The sequence below is a fragment of the Ursus maritimus genome, unplaced genomic scaffold (assembly GCF_017311325.1).
Source record: "Ursus maritimus isolate PB19 unplaced genomic scaffold, ASM1731132v1 scaffold_24, whole genome shotgun sequence".
In the NCBI taxonomy this organism is placed as follows: Eukaryota; Metazoa; Chordata; class Mammalia; order Carnivora; family Ursidae; genus Ursus; species Ursus maritimus.
This window is the reverse complement of record NW_024424897.1, coordinates 901824-918648: the sequence shown is the minus strand read 5'-3', so window position 1 is coordinate 918648 and position 16825 is coordinate 901824. Positions and strand designations below refer to the sequence as shown.

General features: G+C 53.3%; 1 protein-coding gene across 16 annotated transcripts in view; it reads right to left on the bottom strand.

The window, feature by feature from the left end:
- The window catches only part of CCDC57 (coiled-coil domain containing 57), a 100332-nt gene that overhangs the window by 33769 nt on the left and 49738 nt on the right, over window positions 1-16825 (bottom strand). For 14 of the 16 annotated variants that reach the window (XR_005837296.1, XR_005837295.1, XM_040639955.1 and 11 more), the window contains 2 exons: window positions 11915-12104; window positions 743-843 (listed from right to left, as the gene is read on the bottom strand). Coding sequence is in view for 14 of the 16 variants with exons in the window: in XM_040639955.1 (XP_040495889.1) it covers window positions 743-843; window positions 11915-12104 (291 nt within the window). In the remaining 2 variants the exon portion in view is untranslated. Of the gene's footprint in view, window positions 1-742; window positions 844-6406; window positions 7987-11914; window positions 12105-13589; window positions 15500-16825 lie in introns of those variants that run through there. The other 2 variants (XM_040639959.1, XM_040639961.1) reach the window with 2 other exon arrangements.

Below are 16825 nucleotides of genomic sequence, written 5' to 3'. Positions count from 1 at the left end.
CAATAGATTACAGACTTTAATACCACCAAGGACATAAGAAACTTCTAAAAGATGAAATTTTTTTAGCCCATCATATTGGTAAAGATTTGAAAAATAAGGGGCACCTGGGTGGCTCAGTCAGTTAGGCATCTGCCTTCAGCTCAGGTCATGATCCCAGGACCCTGGGATCCAGCCTCAAGCGGGGCTCCCTGCTCAGGGGGGAGTCTGCTTCTCCCTCTGCCTCCATGTGCTTGCTCTCTCTCTCAAATAAATAAATAAAATCTTAAAAAAAAGAAAGAAAGAAAAACAATACCCAGGTGGATAAAGCTACAGTAAAACATCCATATGATGTAATTTGTAATTTTATATTTATTATTTATTTAGGTAGTTTTTAAAAAACAGCAGGAGGGGCGCCTGGGTGGCTCAGTCGGTTAAGTATCTGACTTCTGGTTTCGGCTCAGGTCATGATCCCAGGGTTGGGAGACTGAGCCCCGAGTCAGGCTCCACATTCAGTGGGGAGTCCGCTGAAGATTCTCTCTCTCCCTCTGTCCCTCCCTCCCCACCTAAAATAAATAAATAAATCTTAAAAAAAAAAGCAGCAGGAAACATACTGAGGTGTTACTGGTAATTATGCTTGGGTGCTGAAAATTGGAGCCCTTTTCAACGGTATTTACTGGATTTTACATTTTGGTAATGAAATGCAATACTTAAGCGATTAGTAAACAGTTATTAAAACTACATTTCTTAGATAAAGGAGTATTACCTGGGCTGCAAAATGGGGTTGCAACTGTCCCAGAGGGGCCTCAGGTGCGACATTCTGTTTCCGGGCCTCAGGAGTGGGCAGCGGGTGATGACGTGGCTTTCCTAGAAACAAGAGGAGGAAAAGGATTTGCTTTTTCTTTTCTTTTCTTTCCTTTCTTTTTTTTTTCTTAAAGTAAGCTCCATGCCCAGTGTGGGGCTTGAACTCCCAACCCCGAGGTCAGGAGCCATGTGCTCCACCGACCGAGGCGGCCAGGCACCGGAAGGTTTGCTTGCTGTGCACACCTCACTTCTTGATCTCGCTGGTGCCAGGCCCAAACGCTCCAGAGGCACGGCCCTCTCCTCCCCTACACCAGTCACTTCTCTCTTGCGGTGCGCCTGGGGGCGACGCCGGGAACCTTGTGCCGCGGCAGCTGAGAGCAGGGGCGCTCGCACACGACTCACAGCTGCGACGCCTGACCCAGCGCCTCCCAGCGCCGGAAATCAACATGTTCACCAACAGACCCAAAGACACCCTCTCTGCAGCACAGAAAAACAAGCAGCGGGAGGTTAAGTGAATAAACCTGGAGATTCTGCCTGTAAGAGGCGCTTCGGCACCCTGTCTCACTTAGAAAAGATCCGTTAACTCAGGTTGAGTCAAGTTACCTACACATCTTGGAAACTCATCTGTAAGCTGACATACCACAAGGTACAATTACTGTTGAAGTCACATTTCTCAGAATAAGAACCTACGTGGTTAAACACAAGGTTACTGAGGACTCCAACGAGGTTTTTGCGTGTTTGAGTTGTAAATAACGATACGTACTGTATTAGTACTGAGTTACGTACCGTATGTATGGAAACAGAAAATTCTTTTTTTTTTTAAAGATTTTATTTATTTATTTGACACAGAGAGAGAGACAGCCAGTGAGAGAGGAAACACAAGCAGGGGGAGTGGGAGAGGAAGAAGCAGGTTCATAGCGGAGGAGCCTGATGTGGGGCTCGATCCCAGAACGCCGGGATCACGCCCTGACCCGAAGGCAGACGCTTAACCGCTGCGCCACCCAGGTGCCCCCGGAAACAGAAAATTCTTAAAAGCTTATAATCTCTTCATTTGAAGCTGGTGGTGGTGAATGCATCGCATGTTAGCATCTGGGTACAGAACTAGTGCTGCCATCTTGGACCTCCTGGGAGGGTCCGAATGTACGACGTCAGTTTTTTTCCAGGAGGTAAAAGGACATGGGAAAGACAAAATTTGGAAATGAATTTATTTTCCTTAGTTTTTAATACCTGAGCTTAAAAGCTATGAAATTCGAAGACACACAAACGGCCAACAAGCCCATGGAAAGGTGGTCGACGCCGTTAGTCATCAGGGAAATGCAGCATCACAGTGAGATACCACTTTGCACTCGTGAGGGCGGACAGAAGAAGAAAGAAGTCAAGTGTTGCCTGAGATGTGGAGACATCAGAGCCCTCCCACGTCGCTGGTGGGAAAGTCAAACGTTGCAGTTGCTGTGGTAAAGTTTTAGTTTGACGAGAGCTGAAGGCCAGGGTGCTTGTCCCTCACAAGGACCGTCTCTGAGCCACGGAGAGGCTGCGCAGGTCTCGTCCGCAGTCCCGGTTCCTCGCGGCCAGCCGTGGTCTGCACACAGACGACCCTGCACCTGCCCTGCAGTCAGGTCAGCAGTAGCCTCACCCGATGTCGCAGGCCCACATCACTTCCCTCCCTCCTCTCATCACGGAGGCACTTCACCATTTCAGCGTCGCAACAAAGGGGAGTCAGCTCAGTAAGATTATTTTGAGAGACCCCAGTCACAGAACTTTATTTACAACAGATCGCTCTAATTGCTCTATTTTATTGTTATTGTTGTGAACCTCTTACTGCACCTAATTTATAAACATTATCATGGCTAAGTGTGTCTAGGAAAATATGTGGAATGCGTAGTGTCCGCGGTTTCAGGCATCCCCTTGGGATCACGGAATGTGGGTACAGGCGTCCGACGGCATCGCTCTGCCCCCTGTGAGGCAGGATTTCCAGAGCTCCAGTCGAGAACAATGTGCACTCCTCTGACCAGGAACCAAACTCAAATGGATCAAGACTTCGTCACGGAGGACACTTGCGACATTTGGACGTGCGACTTCCTAGGTATAGAAGGGCCCTTTCTCCTTCCTCTTAGCCGGCTGTAGTCTGCAAAACCCGAATGGCTTCCGCTTCTGTAAACTGAAGTGGAGCTTTTTTTTTTTTTTAAGATTTTATTTATTTGACAGAGAGACAGACAGCGAGAGAGGGAACACAAGCAGGGGGAGTGGGAGAGGAAGAAGCAGCTCCCATTGGAGGAGCCTGATGTGGGGCTCGATCCCAGGACTCTGGGATCATGCTCTGAGCCGAAGGGAGACACTTAACCGCTGTGCCACCCAGGCGCCCCGGAAGTGAAGCATTTCTAAGCGGCATCTGTCTCCCTAACTCTTCAGGAACTCAGAAAGTTTTGCTAGCGGATCACGGGGGGCATCCCCAGAAGCAGAAGTAAGCACTGGGCTGGCCGGTAACAGGCTGTGAGGGGCAGTTCACAGCGCAAGTTGAAGGTGAATGTCAGAGGCGTGGACCTCAGCTAGGGGGCAGTTATCCCAATTGTTGGACTCTCAGAAAGCAGACCTTCTGAAAGGCATGGGATCTTCTTCGAAAAGGCCTTGCATGAAAATGAACTTCTGCCCAGGCATCAGCATGAATTATCAGAAAAAAAGTTCCAACTCGAACAAAATAAAATGAATTTTTCCACTAAAATTACAAATGGAGAGGTGCCTAGGTGGCTCAGTCGGTGAAGCGTCTGCCTTCGGCTCGGGTCATGATCCCAGGGTGCTGGGGTCGAGCCCCACGATGGGCTCCCTGCTCAGCAGGGAGCCTGCTTCTCCCTCTGCCCCTCCCCCTGCTTGTGCTCTCTCTCACACTCTCAAATAAATAAACAAAATCTTTAAAAATAAAATAAAATCACAAATGGAATTCAAGGCAGAGCAGCAGGCTCGGCATCTTCCATTTCTTCTGAGCGCAAACCTTTCACTGGGTATTTTCAGGGGTAGTGAAGAGATATTCGTAACGACCCATCGCAAGGTGAACTAATGGGAGACGCCACTTGATGGTGGAATAGAAACTCGGTTTCCTGTAACCTGTTGTGCATTCACGAGAACAGAGGGGCTGCACCTGTTCAGTCTTCTTTCTGCTATAATCTGATGTATATGACATTAAAAGTACTGACTACATGGCAGTTTTTGCCAAAATAGTGCCTGTGATCATTTGAGATTATTTGGGTCTTTGGTTTACAGCCATGCGACAACGGAAAGCACTATAGGGAGAGGATTTTAAAAATCCCAATTTATATGAAAACAATAGCCTTCTACATCTTTACAAAATCGTTGCTAATGAGCATTTGAAAACTGTCCACAGGCTCCAATTCAGCCCATTTTCTGGGTATTCCATAAATTTAAGTTTGAAAAACCATTATCAGCACTCGAGTCTGCAGCCTTCACGGGAGTGTCATTCAGAATAAACATCTATAACCGATTTCAGTGGCAACACTTCCAATTAAGTACGGAGTAAGATATTTGTATTTTACCTTGTTTCTTGTATGGCCCGTTGCTTCTCATTAGAATAATATTAGCTTTATTGAGGCTATTTTAGAATTGTAGCTATTCTTTGTTTCTTTCAAGTTGAAAAGTATAAGTTCAAAGGTTTTGATTTTGGTGTTATCTTTATTTTTTTATTTTAAAGATTTTATTTATTTATGTATTTGACAGAGAGAGAGAGAGAGAGGGCTCACGAGCAGGGGGCAGAGGGCAGGGGGAGTGGCAGAGGGAGTGGCAGAGGGAGAAGCAGGCTCCCCCCTGAGCAGGGAGCCCAATGGGGGACTCGACCCCAGGACCCTGAGATCATGACCTGAGCCGAAGGCAGATGCTTCACCAACTGAGCCACCCAGGCGTTCTGGTGTCTTTAAAGTGAAAAATTAAATAAAGCAACCAGCATATGTTGATTTAAGGGGGAAAAAAGCGCAAATCACAGGCCCCAGGTGGTGTCCCTTAGGCTGGGTCCCAAACCAGGCGCATGACCTGAACCAGGCTGAGCTGCGGCTGTGAGGGCGCTTCCTGACAAGTGACAGCACAGGAAGAAGGCAGGGAGAACCGGGCAGAAACACAAGAGCCATGGCAAGATTTTAACACAAAAATCACCGTTCTTGGCAGTTCAAGTTGTCAAATACACATAAATTTAGAAAGAATGTTAGTAAGTATGTATGATAAAGGCTGCTTAACAGATTCAAAAGTAAATTTCAACATGTGTTTAAAAATAACTAAAAAATTCTAAAACTTCTCCCAAACAACTCAAGTGAAATAGAAAAGCCGGGTGCATAACCGCAGAGTATCTGGAAGCTAGTCACACTGACAATACCGTCCCTCAAAACCGCGGAGACACGGCCAAAGCAATACTCAGACGGAAAAGTCACACCTTAAAACACGCAGTTACTAAACAAGAAAGAATAAATGTTAAAGAAATCAGGAAGGAGCAATCAAACAAACCTGAGGAAAGGAACGAACAAACACAAAAAGTAAACTCCTTGTAAAGGTACGGGAATCCATCGGCTGGCTCCAAACAGCTGCCTTTGGGGAACCCCCCCTCCGCGCAAGGCAGGCGAGAGGGCGGGCAGAGAAGGGAGGGAGGGGAGAGATTTCCAGCAGATATTATGAGATCTCCAGAAAAGATCAGAAACAAATGGGAAGAAGAGTATTTAAAGAAACAATGGCTGAGAATTTCAAAGTATGGGAAAAACAACCAACCATAAGTCTTAAGATTTCAGAAAACCAACCGATTCCTGAGCAAGTTAAAGTAAGGCCAACTGATCCCGTCCAGACAGAGGCTGGTAACACAGAAGAAAGGCAGCCAGAGAGAAAAGGGAGGCCCTCCCCAAGGACGGGGCTCTGACCAGGAGGGCCGGCTTCTCTGAGGACACTGAGGCATTCGCTTTAAAAAAGGTTGTGAGAGAACGCCAGCGTCAGGTTCTTGTTCCAGCCAAGCTATCATTCTATAAAGTGGTCAAAATACAATCATTTTTTTAAAAAAGATTTTATTTATTTACTTGACAGAGAGAGACAGCCAGCGAGAGAGGGAACACAAGCAGGGGGAGTGGGAGAGGAAGAAGCAGGCTCACAGCGGAGGAGCCTGATACGGGGCTCAATCCCAGAACGCCAGGATCACGCCCTGAGCCGAAGGCAGACGCTTAACCGCTGTGCCACCCAGGCGCCCCAAAATACAATCATTTTATGACAAGTGTGTGCACTGCCCGCGTGAGACTGTACAAGCCAGGGTGCGCGTCCCCGTGTCGCAGTCACGCGGAGGGCGCTGGGGCCAGAGAGCCAGCCTGGCACGAGTCTGTCAAGCAGAACATACAACCTGACTGAGAACCATTGCTTCTAAGTCAGCATAGTTGACAACAGACTGTTAGATGCCTGTGTAATTATGAATAATAAATGTAAATAAGGATTTTAGTATTTATGTACACATGCCTAATACATAGTGTTGGGCCAGCAGGCTAACTAAAGCTAGGTCCCTAATTTATTTATATTTTTTACCAAATTCTTTTTTTTTTTTTTTTTTAAGATTTTATTTGAGAGCAAGAGAGCGCGAGGGGGAGGGAGGGGCAGAGGCAGAGGGAGAAGTAGACTCCCCGCTGAACAGGGAGCCCAACGTGGGGCTCAATCCCAGGATCCTGAGATCATGACCTGAGCCGAAGGCAGACGCTTCACTGCCTGAGCCCCCCAGGAACCCCCCCAAATCATTTCTTGATGAACACAAACTTCATCAGGACAATGACACGGTGAGGAAACACAAAAGGCGCCATGCTGTGGGATTCCAACTGTGGGACGCTGGGGAAAAGGCAGGACCACGAGACAGTGAGAGGGTCGGCGGCCGCCAGGGAGGGGCGGGATACACAGGCAGAGCGCAGAGCACTTCCAGTAAAACTATCCCATACGATCTGCCGGAGTCCCGCGGTGGACGCGTGTGGAAACATATCTATCCCAACCCGTACGACGCCCAGCACCAAGAAGCCCCGCAATGTAAGCATGGAGTCTGGTGCTGGTGGCATGTCGGGGAGCTTCGTGGATCGTGAGAAACACACCACTGTGGTGGGACGTTGATCGCGGAGGCTGGGGGTGGGGGACATCTCTGTACCTTCCTGGCAGTTTTGCTGTGAACCTAGAACTGCTCTCACACAGTCTTTACAACAGTGTTCGGTATTACGACCCTTGGAAACAGCCTTTTGAGAAACGCTGGCTTTACATGAGATCCCGATGGTGTGCGCAGCTGGGGCTTCTGGGAAAAGCAGAGTTGGCAGGTAGACGGCATGAAGGGAGAGGCCCCACAGCGCGTGATGTGCCGGTCTCCACCTCAGAGGTGAGGGGTGAGCAGTCAGAGGAGGGCCGCTCCACGGCCTGTGTGCCCCACACGCGGGGCTGACGGAGCCGGCCCAGGGCCAGGTGCAGCCTGACCGTAGACCCACACACAGTCTGCCTGTCTGTCAATGCAGATCTTGAGGCCTGACCTGAGCGGGAGGGGCAGGGCCGGCACAGAAGCCCGACCCCGGTCGGCTCGGCAGGGCATGTGGGATGAAGACTGGGCAGCTAGAGCCGAGGCCACTGAAGGGGCTGGACCGCCAGCTCCGTGTGAGGGTGCTTCCCAGAAGCAGCTGGGGGCAGACGCGCCTTGGGGCAGGTGCCCGTGAGCCCTGGGATCTGCCTTGCCTGGCGGAGCTGGAGAAGCCCCTGGGAACAACTGCAGACTGGTGCGGCGGCTCGGGCGCCACCTTGGCTGGACGGTCTCGCATTATTAATGTTGTTAAATGATGATAAGATATTCGTGTCACAGTTGGTTTATAAGCCAGATGTATTTACGAACCAGATAAACTGTCTTTGTAAAAAAATGCACAGACCAGTGTTGCCATCGGGTCTACGCACGTCCGTGGGAGAGGAGAAATCTACCACCAGCACGCTTCTGAGGGAAGATGGCCTTCCCAAAAGGAAACAGTGGAAGAGTGTTTGGTATATTTGCAAACTGCAAATAATATAGAAGTACCCAGAGAGAACTCCCTGAATTTCACTCACGAAGTTCCTCCCCAAACCACCAACTGAAATTGATACACGTCCTTGCGGTCCCGTGTTCGCGGTCACATACGTGTGCACACACCCTCTTCTGTGTGCCTGCTGTACAAACGCCCTGCTGTGCGGCACCTGCACAAGAGGGGTCAACGGGGTCAACACACACGGCTTCGGGCTCATGACAAGACGGCACAGACAACGAGAACGCGCACTGGGAGCGCTGGTAGCAATTTGGAACTGCCACCTTTTTCCTGTAGTTGCCAAAGCATCACCACATGGACGGGACTTTAACAGGGAGAAAAGGCTCTAACTGGTGTGAGGCCAGGCAGAGGCCGCTCCTCTGGACTCCAGCGCCCCAGCACGAACACGCAGACCGGTCCCGATGACTTTCTCATGGTAACAAAATGCTGCCAAGAACAGCCTTGCACATACGTCTATTTCATATCGGTGAAAAATCTTTTAAATAGGTTTCTAAGAGAAGAATTGCTGATCCAAAGGGTATAAACATTATAAAACCTGACAGAGCCAAACTGCCCTCCGAACAGGCTTCGCCAACAGGATCCCCACCAACAACGCCCCTGCTCTCCTCGACACTAAGGGTGACTTTTCCGTCTGAGACTCAAACTCAATACTTAACAAACTTACTTTGCCTCCGCAGACGCCTGCAGAGGCCGCGTGTCACCCGCACCCTATCAGCTATGTGACTTCTCCTGGGACTCGCCATCCTGGCCCTTGCATGTGATCTGTAGACACCTGCTTTAGGTATCGATCCTCTTCACCTGTCGCACATGTCGTGAACACTGCCCCCAGTCTGTCATTTCCCTTTATCTTTGCTCACAACGTCTTTTCCTTAGAGACTTTTAAAATGTAATGCCATCATACCTGTTGATCTTTGACTTCCCCTGCCTAGGGGGTATTTTAATGTTTTATTTTATTTTATTTAGGGAAGCCTTTCTCCATGCTTGGGGTTGTTGCAAAGATGAACTGAGGTAATGTGTGCACAGCTGATGGGGGAAAGGCAGTTTGGACTGAACCCCACACCGCTGCTCATATGAAGGTCTTAGAAAATAAGGAGAGACAGCCACAGGTCCAGAAGAGAGCAGAGAGCTATGAGCCGCCATGTGCCACTCACTTTACAGGCTGGGGACTATGGATAGTTTCCTAGCAAAATGGAAATAACTAAAATTAATCTAAGAAGAGGCAGAAAACCCACACAAACAAATCACTGTAGAAGAAAATAAAAGACGGTTAAAAGTCTACCATCAAAAAAGTCACCAAGTAGGGAAAATTCTTTTGCTGAGGTCTCCCTAACCTTCAGAGGAGGCTGAAAACTTAAGTCACTAGGGATCTGTGGCTTTCTCTGACACTGTGAGGCAGGAAGGTGCAGGCCTGGCAAGAGGAGACAGTGAGTTTAGCCAGATTTGAGGCTGAGTGATGGAGAAATTGCAGAAGGCAGGAAGTATCTGGCACATAGCAGTGGCTCCTCTGTTGGAAGGATGGATGGATGGATGAATGGATGGACGGATGGATGAGTGTATGGGTGGGTGGATGGATGGATGGATAAATGGATGGGTGGGTGGGCGGATGGACGGACGGATGGATGGATGGGTGGGTGGGTAGATGTGTGGGTGGATGGATGGATGGATGGATGGATGGGTGGGTGGGTAGATGTGTGGGTGGATGGATGGGTAGGTAGATGGGTGAGTGTCGAGTGACTCACTGAAATACTTAGCCGTAAGGTCAGGCTGGCTATAGGTAACCACAATGAGAAGGAAAGACAAGTTCACTTCCACTAGGATTAGAGGGAGAGGGAGGCATGGTTGCAAACAGAAAAGGTCTTGGGACTTGGAGGCTGAGAGAGAGCACCCTGGAAGTGGCATAGCACAGCATGGAGGCCAAGGTCAAGAGCAGCAAAGCTCAGATGTGGGAGGGAGGGTGTTGCTGGTTTAGAAGACAAGAGAACAGAATGGAGTTAGAAGAAACAGAGTCATAAATGCTGAAGTTGCTGTGGTTGCCGGCTAAAATGACAAGTGTGAGGGAGGAGAGTAAGGGCAGATGGCACTGCCTCCCAAAGAAACGAGGTTTTCAGTGAACTTGGCAGAAGATGGTCTAGAGTGTGTCTGACAAACAAACGCAGTCAGCCTTCCTCTTCGGCTTGTGACCTGGAAGGAGGACGCAGAAGGGCTTTCACTGAGCAGGTCCCGAGCGAGGCACATAGCCAGTCCCTCACAGGGCTGCAAACGACACCACTGCCGCTGCTGTCGTGTGGACAACACACGGAGATGAATCTGGTTGTCCCCATTTACTATTCCTCCTTCCAGAGATGGGATCTTAGAAGGACAGAGCCTCTGAGACCGCCTCTCCTCCGTTACCCTGCATGGCAGGGTGGATATCCCGCTGTGTCTCAAAGAGCCATTTGGGCTAACTATACCCATGAGGTTTGGTTTGCTCTGCCCCTTGGGCCCCTGGCCCACAGCAGCCACTCAGCAAGACAGCAGCTGCACAGGCCTCCTCTTCGGATTTCCTCAACGGTCTGCACCCGCTCTCTCAGAGACATGGCGCTCCCTGCTGCCCTGCTGCCTAAGTTCTCCCACGTTCCACTTGCTACTCACTAGATAATTCTACTCATATTCAGACCAAAACCACTAACATAATAAAAACTATTATTATCCATGCAGCTTAGCTGTGGGGGTCCTGAGGATGAAGCACAAGGCCGACCTTCCCCTCCCTTTCTGTGCGTTGGGTGTTAAGGACTTAGGAAGACTTGCCCAGGAAAGCTAAGACCGTAGTTGACAGAGGAAACATTTTTTGCTGATATTCCCTTTGCAGTGCTCTGGGCTTTAGACAATAGACAGGAGAGAGGGAACGGCCTGTCTCCCATCAACCATGGGTGGAACCTGAAATCCCTCATCTCTGATCATCACAGTATCTCAAAGCACAGAGAGGCAGAAGCCATGTTAAGTGAGGGGATACAGCGTGAGGAATGGGGGTGCCACAGGGAAATGAGAGCAACTGCTTCTGAAAGTGGTCTGAGAGCCATGTGGCCAGTGGCTCGCTCTGGGCACTAACCAAGAGTGTTCGACCTGGACAAGGCTACTCCTGGCCGGCCGTGGTGACAACCATGCAGCCGCCCCATGAAGGACATCATCTTGCCCACCAACACTGGTGCCTTTGGTCCTCTAGCAACAGGGGACCTTGGCTTTGCGTGGGCAGCTGGACGTTTGCTCTCAACCGATGACCCTACACCAGACCTTCCAAGAACCCACTGGTAGGTGCACCTCAGCTAAATTTGGACCTTATCCCTTCCATCTCCCCTTGCATGGAACAACAGTGTGATTATGTGTCATTAATTTGAAGCATGTTATTTCCTTATGGGCTTTTTAAGAGACAGTATCCTATACACTATTGGCTTGTGAAATACTATTATAAATTATAATTCATGCAGTGAACCCTTGTTGAATAAATTATCGGCAAAGACAGTGTCAGTATGAGCACAGCTTGCAGCAAACAAAGCCCTGGGCTCCTGTGTCCTCAGTGGCAGCCTGGGCCTGTCCTGCAGGCCCGGAACACAGGCACGCCTCTTTCTAGTCTGGTTGGAGCGCTGCCTGTCTTTCTTGGGAACCAGGGCCCTCTGAGACCCCTGTGGGCAGCCAGGCATCTACTGCCAGAGGTCTCAGGCCGGGTCCCAGGGGACACACAAGTCCCGGCAGAGCCGGCGAGAACATGGCAGCTGTGGCTGCTCCCTATACGCAGCCCAGAAACGCCGTCTGCTCTGCTAACTGCAGTATTCCCCTCAGATGCCGCCCGAGACGCGGGTCCAGGGAACTCCCACCGCGGGATGAGGCTCTGCTCTGTGCCGTGACTCCTGACCCCGGCTTCCCTTCACAAGGGCAGCTTCTGTTCTCCCTCCCTCAGGGCAGCAAAGCTGCTCTGCTCCCGCCTCCCAGGTCCCTCCCCTGCCCCCTCCAGAGGAGCAGGCCCGAAGAAAGCACTTTTGAGAGGGCCCCTGGCCCCTGTGACCCCACTGCCCGGTGGAGCAGGGCACTGCTCCCAAACTCACCTGGGGCCTGATGGCCCAGCTCTGCACGGAGCCTGTTCCCCATCTCCAGGAGCTGTTCTTTCTCCAGGCAGAGGTGAAGGATTTTTCGGGCTGCCTCCTTCAGTTTCCTCTGGAGTAGGGGCACAGACAAGGCCTGTGGGGGCTGTGGCCCCTGGTCCTCAGTCCCTGTGGGTCCTTGGTCTGCAGGGACCTGTGGATGAAGCCACAGGCAGACAGCCCATAAGACAAGCCATCCAGGTGGGAGAGGGGCATGTGGGTGTGGGTGCAGAGCCGCACCACGGGGGGACAACGGGATAAGGACCAGTGTGCTTTGGGAGTGAGATGGGGACGCTGCCTCCTCCACAAGTGGGGTGAGCGAAGATCACGAAGCCCTGGGCCGGGCCAGGCCTGCTTTTGGCCCCTTGTGGCCCCCACCAAGCCCATGTCTTTCTCACAAGGACAATGAGGAACTAGTTGGAACCCATGCCGAGCCTCCAATGGGCCCCCAGGACCCATGAGGGCTCACGTCTGATTGGATCCCCTGCGTGGCACCAGGGTTACAGGCTGGGTGCACAGGTCACAGGTACCGGGGTCACCTGGTGTGGAAGGGGCTGGCAGAGGCCTGACGGACAGCCTGCGGTGGGCGCCAGCCTTCCTCTGTACTTCCTTCCTGCCTGGACTCCGTGCTGTGGGTTCACTGTGCCGGGTCACCACACAGCCCCCATACAGACACGCAGTCACACCCAGAGGGTGTTCGGAATGAGGGGGTGTAGAGAGTAAGAGAAAGGGAAAGACCAAGGTGTGCGTGCCAGACAGAGGCCCCGGAGGAGCCAATGTCCAAGGCCCCGAGGGACGCAGGTGGCCTATTTAGGCACGGCTGCTCCTGACACTGTGAAAAGCTACACTGTGCCCTGTCTTGGCCTCATGACGTGGAGCCAGAACAGGAGCCTGCCTGGAGTCCCTGGAACAGACCAGCACGTTCTGTCCTGGCCCCACTTCCCGGTGTGCCTTTCCAGGGCTGGCAGGCGCCCGTGTACTCGGTGGCCTGGAGCCACGGTGACCACACACGGGTGCCTCCAGTGCAGGCCGCAGGCTGGCTGGGCAGGATGACAGAAAGGGGAGGAGAGCGGGAGACGGCCCCGTGGCAGCACAGCCCCCGCACCCAAATCCTGACCCCCTTCCCCCGTGACGGCGCGTGGGCCTGCTATCAACCGCGCAGGGCACCGGCCTCGCCCAGGGCCCAGGACATGACTGGGGGCCCAGGACATGACTGGGGTCCTCAGGCCTGTGGGGGGCCTGGGACAGACCTCGAGGAAGGGAGGACGGAGGCCTGGCCTCCACAGGAACACGATGGTGGGAGTCTCCTGTGCCACTTGAAGTGAGGAAAGATACTTTGCAAAGCCCAGAACGCTCAGACGCTGACGAGAAAGCTCGCTTCTGAGAGCAGACCCCAGCCCACAAGGCAGCCCCCCTGCATGGGCAGGGAGCCGACCCCACACGCGGGCCTGTGGCTGGGCTCTGGCTGGCCGGGGAGCCATGGCTGTAAGCTTCCCAGGCCCTAGTCACCGTGGCTGCACATGGTGAGAGGGCGCAGCAGCCGGGGCCGTCCTGGGCTAGGTTTCTGATGCGATTACTTTTTTTTTTTTTTTTTTTTTTTTTTTTTTTTTTTACAGAGGCACAGCAAGAGAGGGAACACAAGCAGGGGAAGAGGGAGAGGGAAAAGCAGGGTCCCAGCGGAACAGGGAACCCGATGCGGGGCTCCATCCGAGAACCCTGGGATCACGTCCTGAGCCGAAGGCAGACACGTAACGACTGAGCCACAAGGCGCCCCATCTGGTGCGATTCCTTTGACGGCTTTCTCAAGTCTGCCCACACCCACCATGTAACACTCATTAGGACAATCCCGGGACTGCCAAACCACTGCGCGCTTTGGGGCCCCCACAGCCCCCACATGCTGGCCCCGTACACCCTCGCCTGCTCGGGGGGCTGCTCCCAGAATCCTGGCCAGGGGGGTCCACATCTGTGCAGCACAGGGAGGGCTTGGCCGGTGGAGGGGTCCTCGTGAGGGAGGATTCTGTTCCCAAGGGCAGCGGCGACTGCACTCCACAGAGCCTGACGTCAGAGCATGCCCCAACTCGGGGGTGCAGAGGGGCACTTGCCAGGGCTGCAGGGGCTCTCGCGGTGGACATTAGGGATCCCAGTCCTTCTGCAGGTTCCCAGGGGTGCAGGCAGAACTGGAGAACACTGCCCCCCAGTGGACCCAGAGCGTCCCTCCCGCTGTGCTCAGGGGACTGGGAGGACCAGTGGACAGGAGCAGGCTTGCCGGGGAGAACTCTGGGGCTGTCAATCCAGCGGGCTGGGGGTCACTGGAGACACAACAGGTGCCGGTCCAGCAGTGGCCCTGCTGCCAGCTGGAGAAGGGGCTCCGAGTTCCTCACGGGCCCTTGTCCTGGGCTGGGGTGGTGAGGGGCCTGCCTCCATCTGGGAGAATGTCAGACTCGCACGGGAGCTGCCAGGGCAGCGCCGCGGTGGCACCAGACCCTCTGCTTCGTCACCATCAGCCCCTTGCGCCATATGCATTTCTTCCTGAACCGCGGACAGGAAGCTGGAGACACCGTGCTCAGTTACACCTCGATGCTTCAGTTTGTACTTCCTACAAATGGACGATTCTCCTTGTAACCACAGTTACGAAAACCAGACATTTACCACACATACAACACTATGACCTACCACATGGGCCGCACGGAAACCTCACCAACTGTCCACTCGTGTCCTATAGTTTGTTTCTCCCGTCCAGGGCGCAGGACCCCGCAGGACATCTGCCTCGCGGGGCCCTGCAGGCTCCTGACGGGCAGAGTCTCCACAGTGCGGGCCCCGATTCGAGCGCATCACTTGCGGCTGGAGTCAGCAGTAACCTGTGACCCCCTGCGCGGTGGGCTTCAAAGCCCAGGACATCCCTCCGTCCCAGCGTCCATGACAGGAGTGCATCTCAGTGAAGGGGTGTCTGCAGGCTGCCCCCCTGGACAGTTGCTCTTTTCCCTTGTAACTGAACCATTACTGGTGGGAGACACTGAGTCACAGCCTTGCCCCTTTGTGCATCACGATGGCTTCCCGGCGCACAGGCCCTCCACGTCTGCAGATGATGTTCTGGCCAAGGACCAGCCCTCCCCTTTCCTACCTCTCCTTGTCAGCACAGACCTGGGAGTCCCACTTACTGTGTGGCCAGGGCCTGGGGCCCTTCTGTACCTGCGTCCTTCTGCCCCATCTCCATGTGTCCATGGTGGAGCCCGCCCCTTCCTCTCAGCAGAGCGAGACTTTCAGAAACCAGGCTCTCGGCACTGGTGGCACTCAAGGCTCCTGAGCTGCCAAGGTGCTAGCCCTCCTGCAGTAGAGCTGGGCTGGGCACAGCCACTGGATTTCCTGTGCCTCGGTTTCTCCCCAGGGTCACAGTCACTTCAGCTCTAGCCTGTCAGTCAGAATCAAACATCTCCATTTTAAATCCTGCTGATACACATGATTTCTTCCATCGAAGCAAGTGGGGTCTGTGACCAGGCTGCTAACAGAACCCCTAGTGCTTCTGACCTCAGGGCCGAGCATGGGCAGCACCTGGAATGAACAGTGGACACGGGGTGAGGCAGACGTGCTGCTTGCCGGCCTCTGTGGCCCCGTGGCCAGGACGGTGTATCCGAGCTGAAGAACGGTGGAAGGGCTCGCGCGGGGCCGGGGCTCTGGCTATCCAGGTGGCATTTGCTAAAGGGCAGTGCAGGCGGTTCCGGGTCCCACCTCCCGGTGGCCTCTGAGGGCCTCCCCTCTGCAGCCATTCTTCACCTGTCCATCCGTCCCAAGGTGCGTCCAGCCCTCCTGTTGTTCGTGAGCCAGAGAGGAGTGGACCCGCCCTCCCCTCCGGTCCTTCAGGGCTGGACGTCGTCCGAGAGCTGAGTCCCCCTTGTGCCTCTCAGCACTGCCTTCTACGTCCACGCTGCTGCCGCCGGAAAGCTCGCCACATCTCCCAGACCCCATGGTACAGTCGTAACTGCAGGCCCCCACGGGTAACGAGGTCACCATGGGTCACCACAGGTAACCAGGAACTGCAGTCACCACGGGTAACCCAGGTCACCGTAGGTCACCACGGGTAACCCAGGAACTGTAAGTCACCACGGGTAACCCAGGTCACCGTAGGTCACCACGGGTAACCCAGGTCACCGTAGGTCACCACGGGTAACGCAGGAACCGTAGGTCACCACGGGTAACTCAGGTCACCGTAGGTCACCACGGGTAACCCAGGTCACCGTAGGTCACTACGGGTAACCCAGGAACTGCAGTCACCACGGGTAACCCAGGTCACCATAGGTCACCACGGGTAACCCAGGAACTGCAGTCACCGCGGGTAATCCAGGTCACCGTAGGTCACCATGGGTAACCCAGGAACTGTAGGTCACCACGGGTAACCCAGGTCACCGTAGGTCACCACGGGTAATGCAGGTCACCGTAGGTCCCCACGGGTAACCCAGGAACTGTAGGTCACCACGGGTAACCCAGGTCACCGTAGGTCACCACGGGTAACTGACAGAGTAAGAAAGTGCACACTTGACAGCATTTCCATCACAGCCGTCGGTTAGAAGAGAAGCGGCCTGTGCTCCACGTCTGTGGGGACGGCCGCCGCGGGGCTCTCTCCACAGCTCAGAACTGTGGCTTGAACCAGCCACAGAGCCCGCTGGGTACCAGGTGTGGAGGGCCTGACCAGGAGCAGACGGGAGCCCCACTGTCATCATGACTGCAAGGGTGGTGGCCTCAAACAGTCTAAGAATCCCCACAAGGGTCCTCTCCAAGGAAAAACCCAATTTTGCTTCAATTTCAGGGCCCTCTTAGCAAGTCAGGGTCTCCGTTTTAGAGGAAACAGAACAGCCCTCTTCATATGTGTGGTTTTCCCAC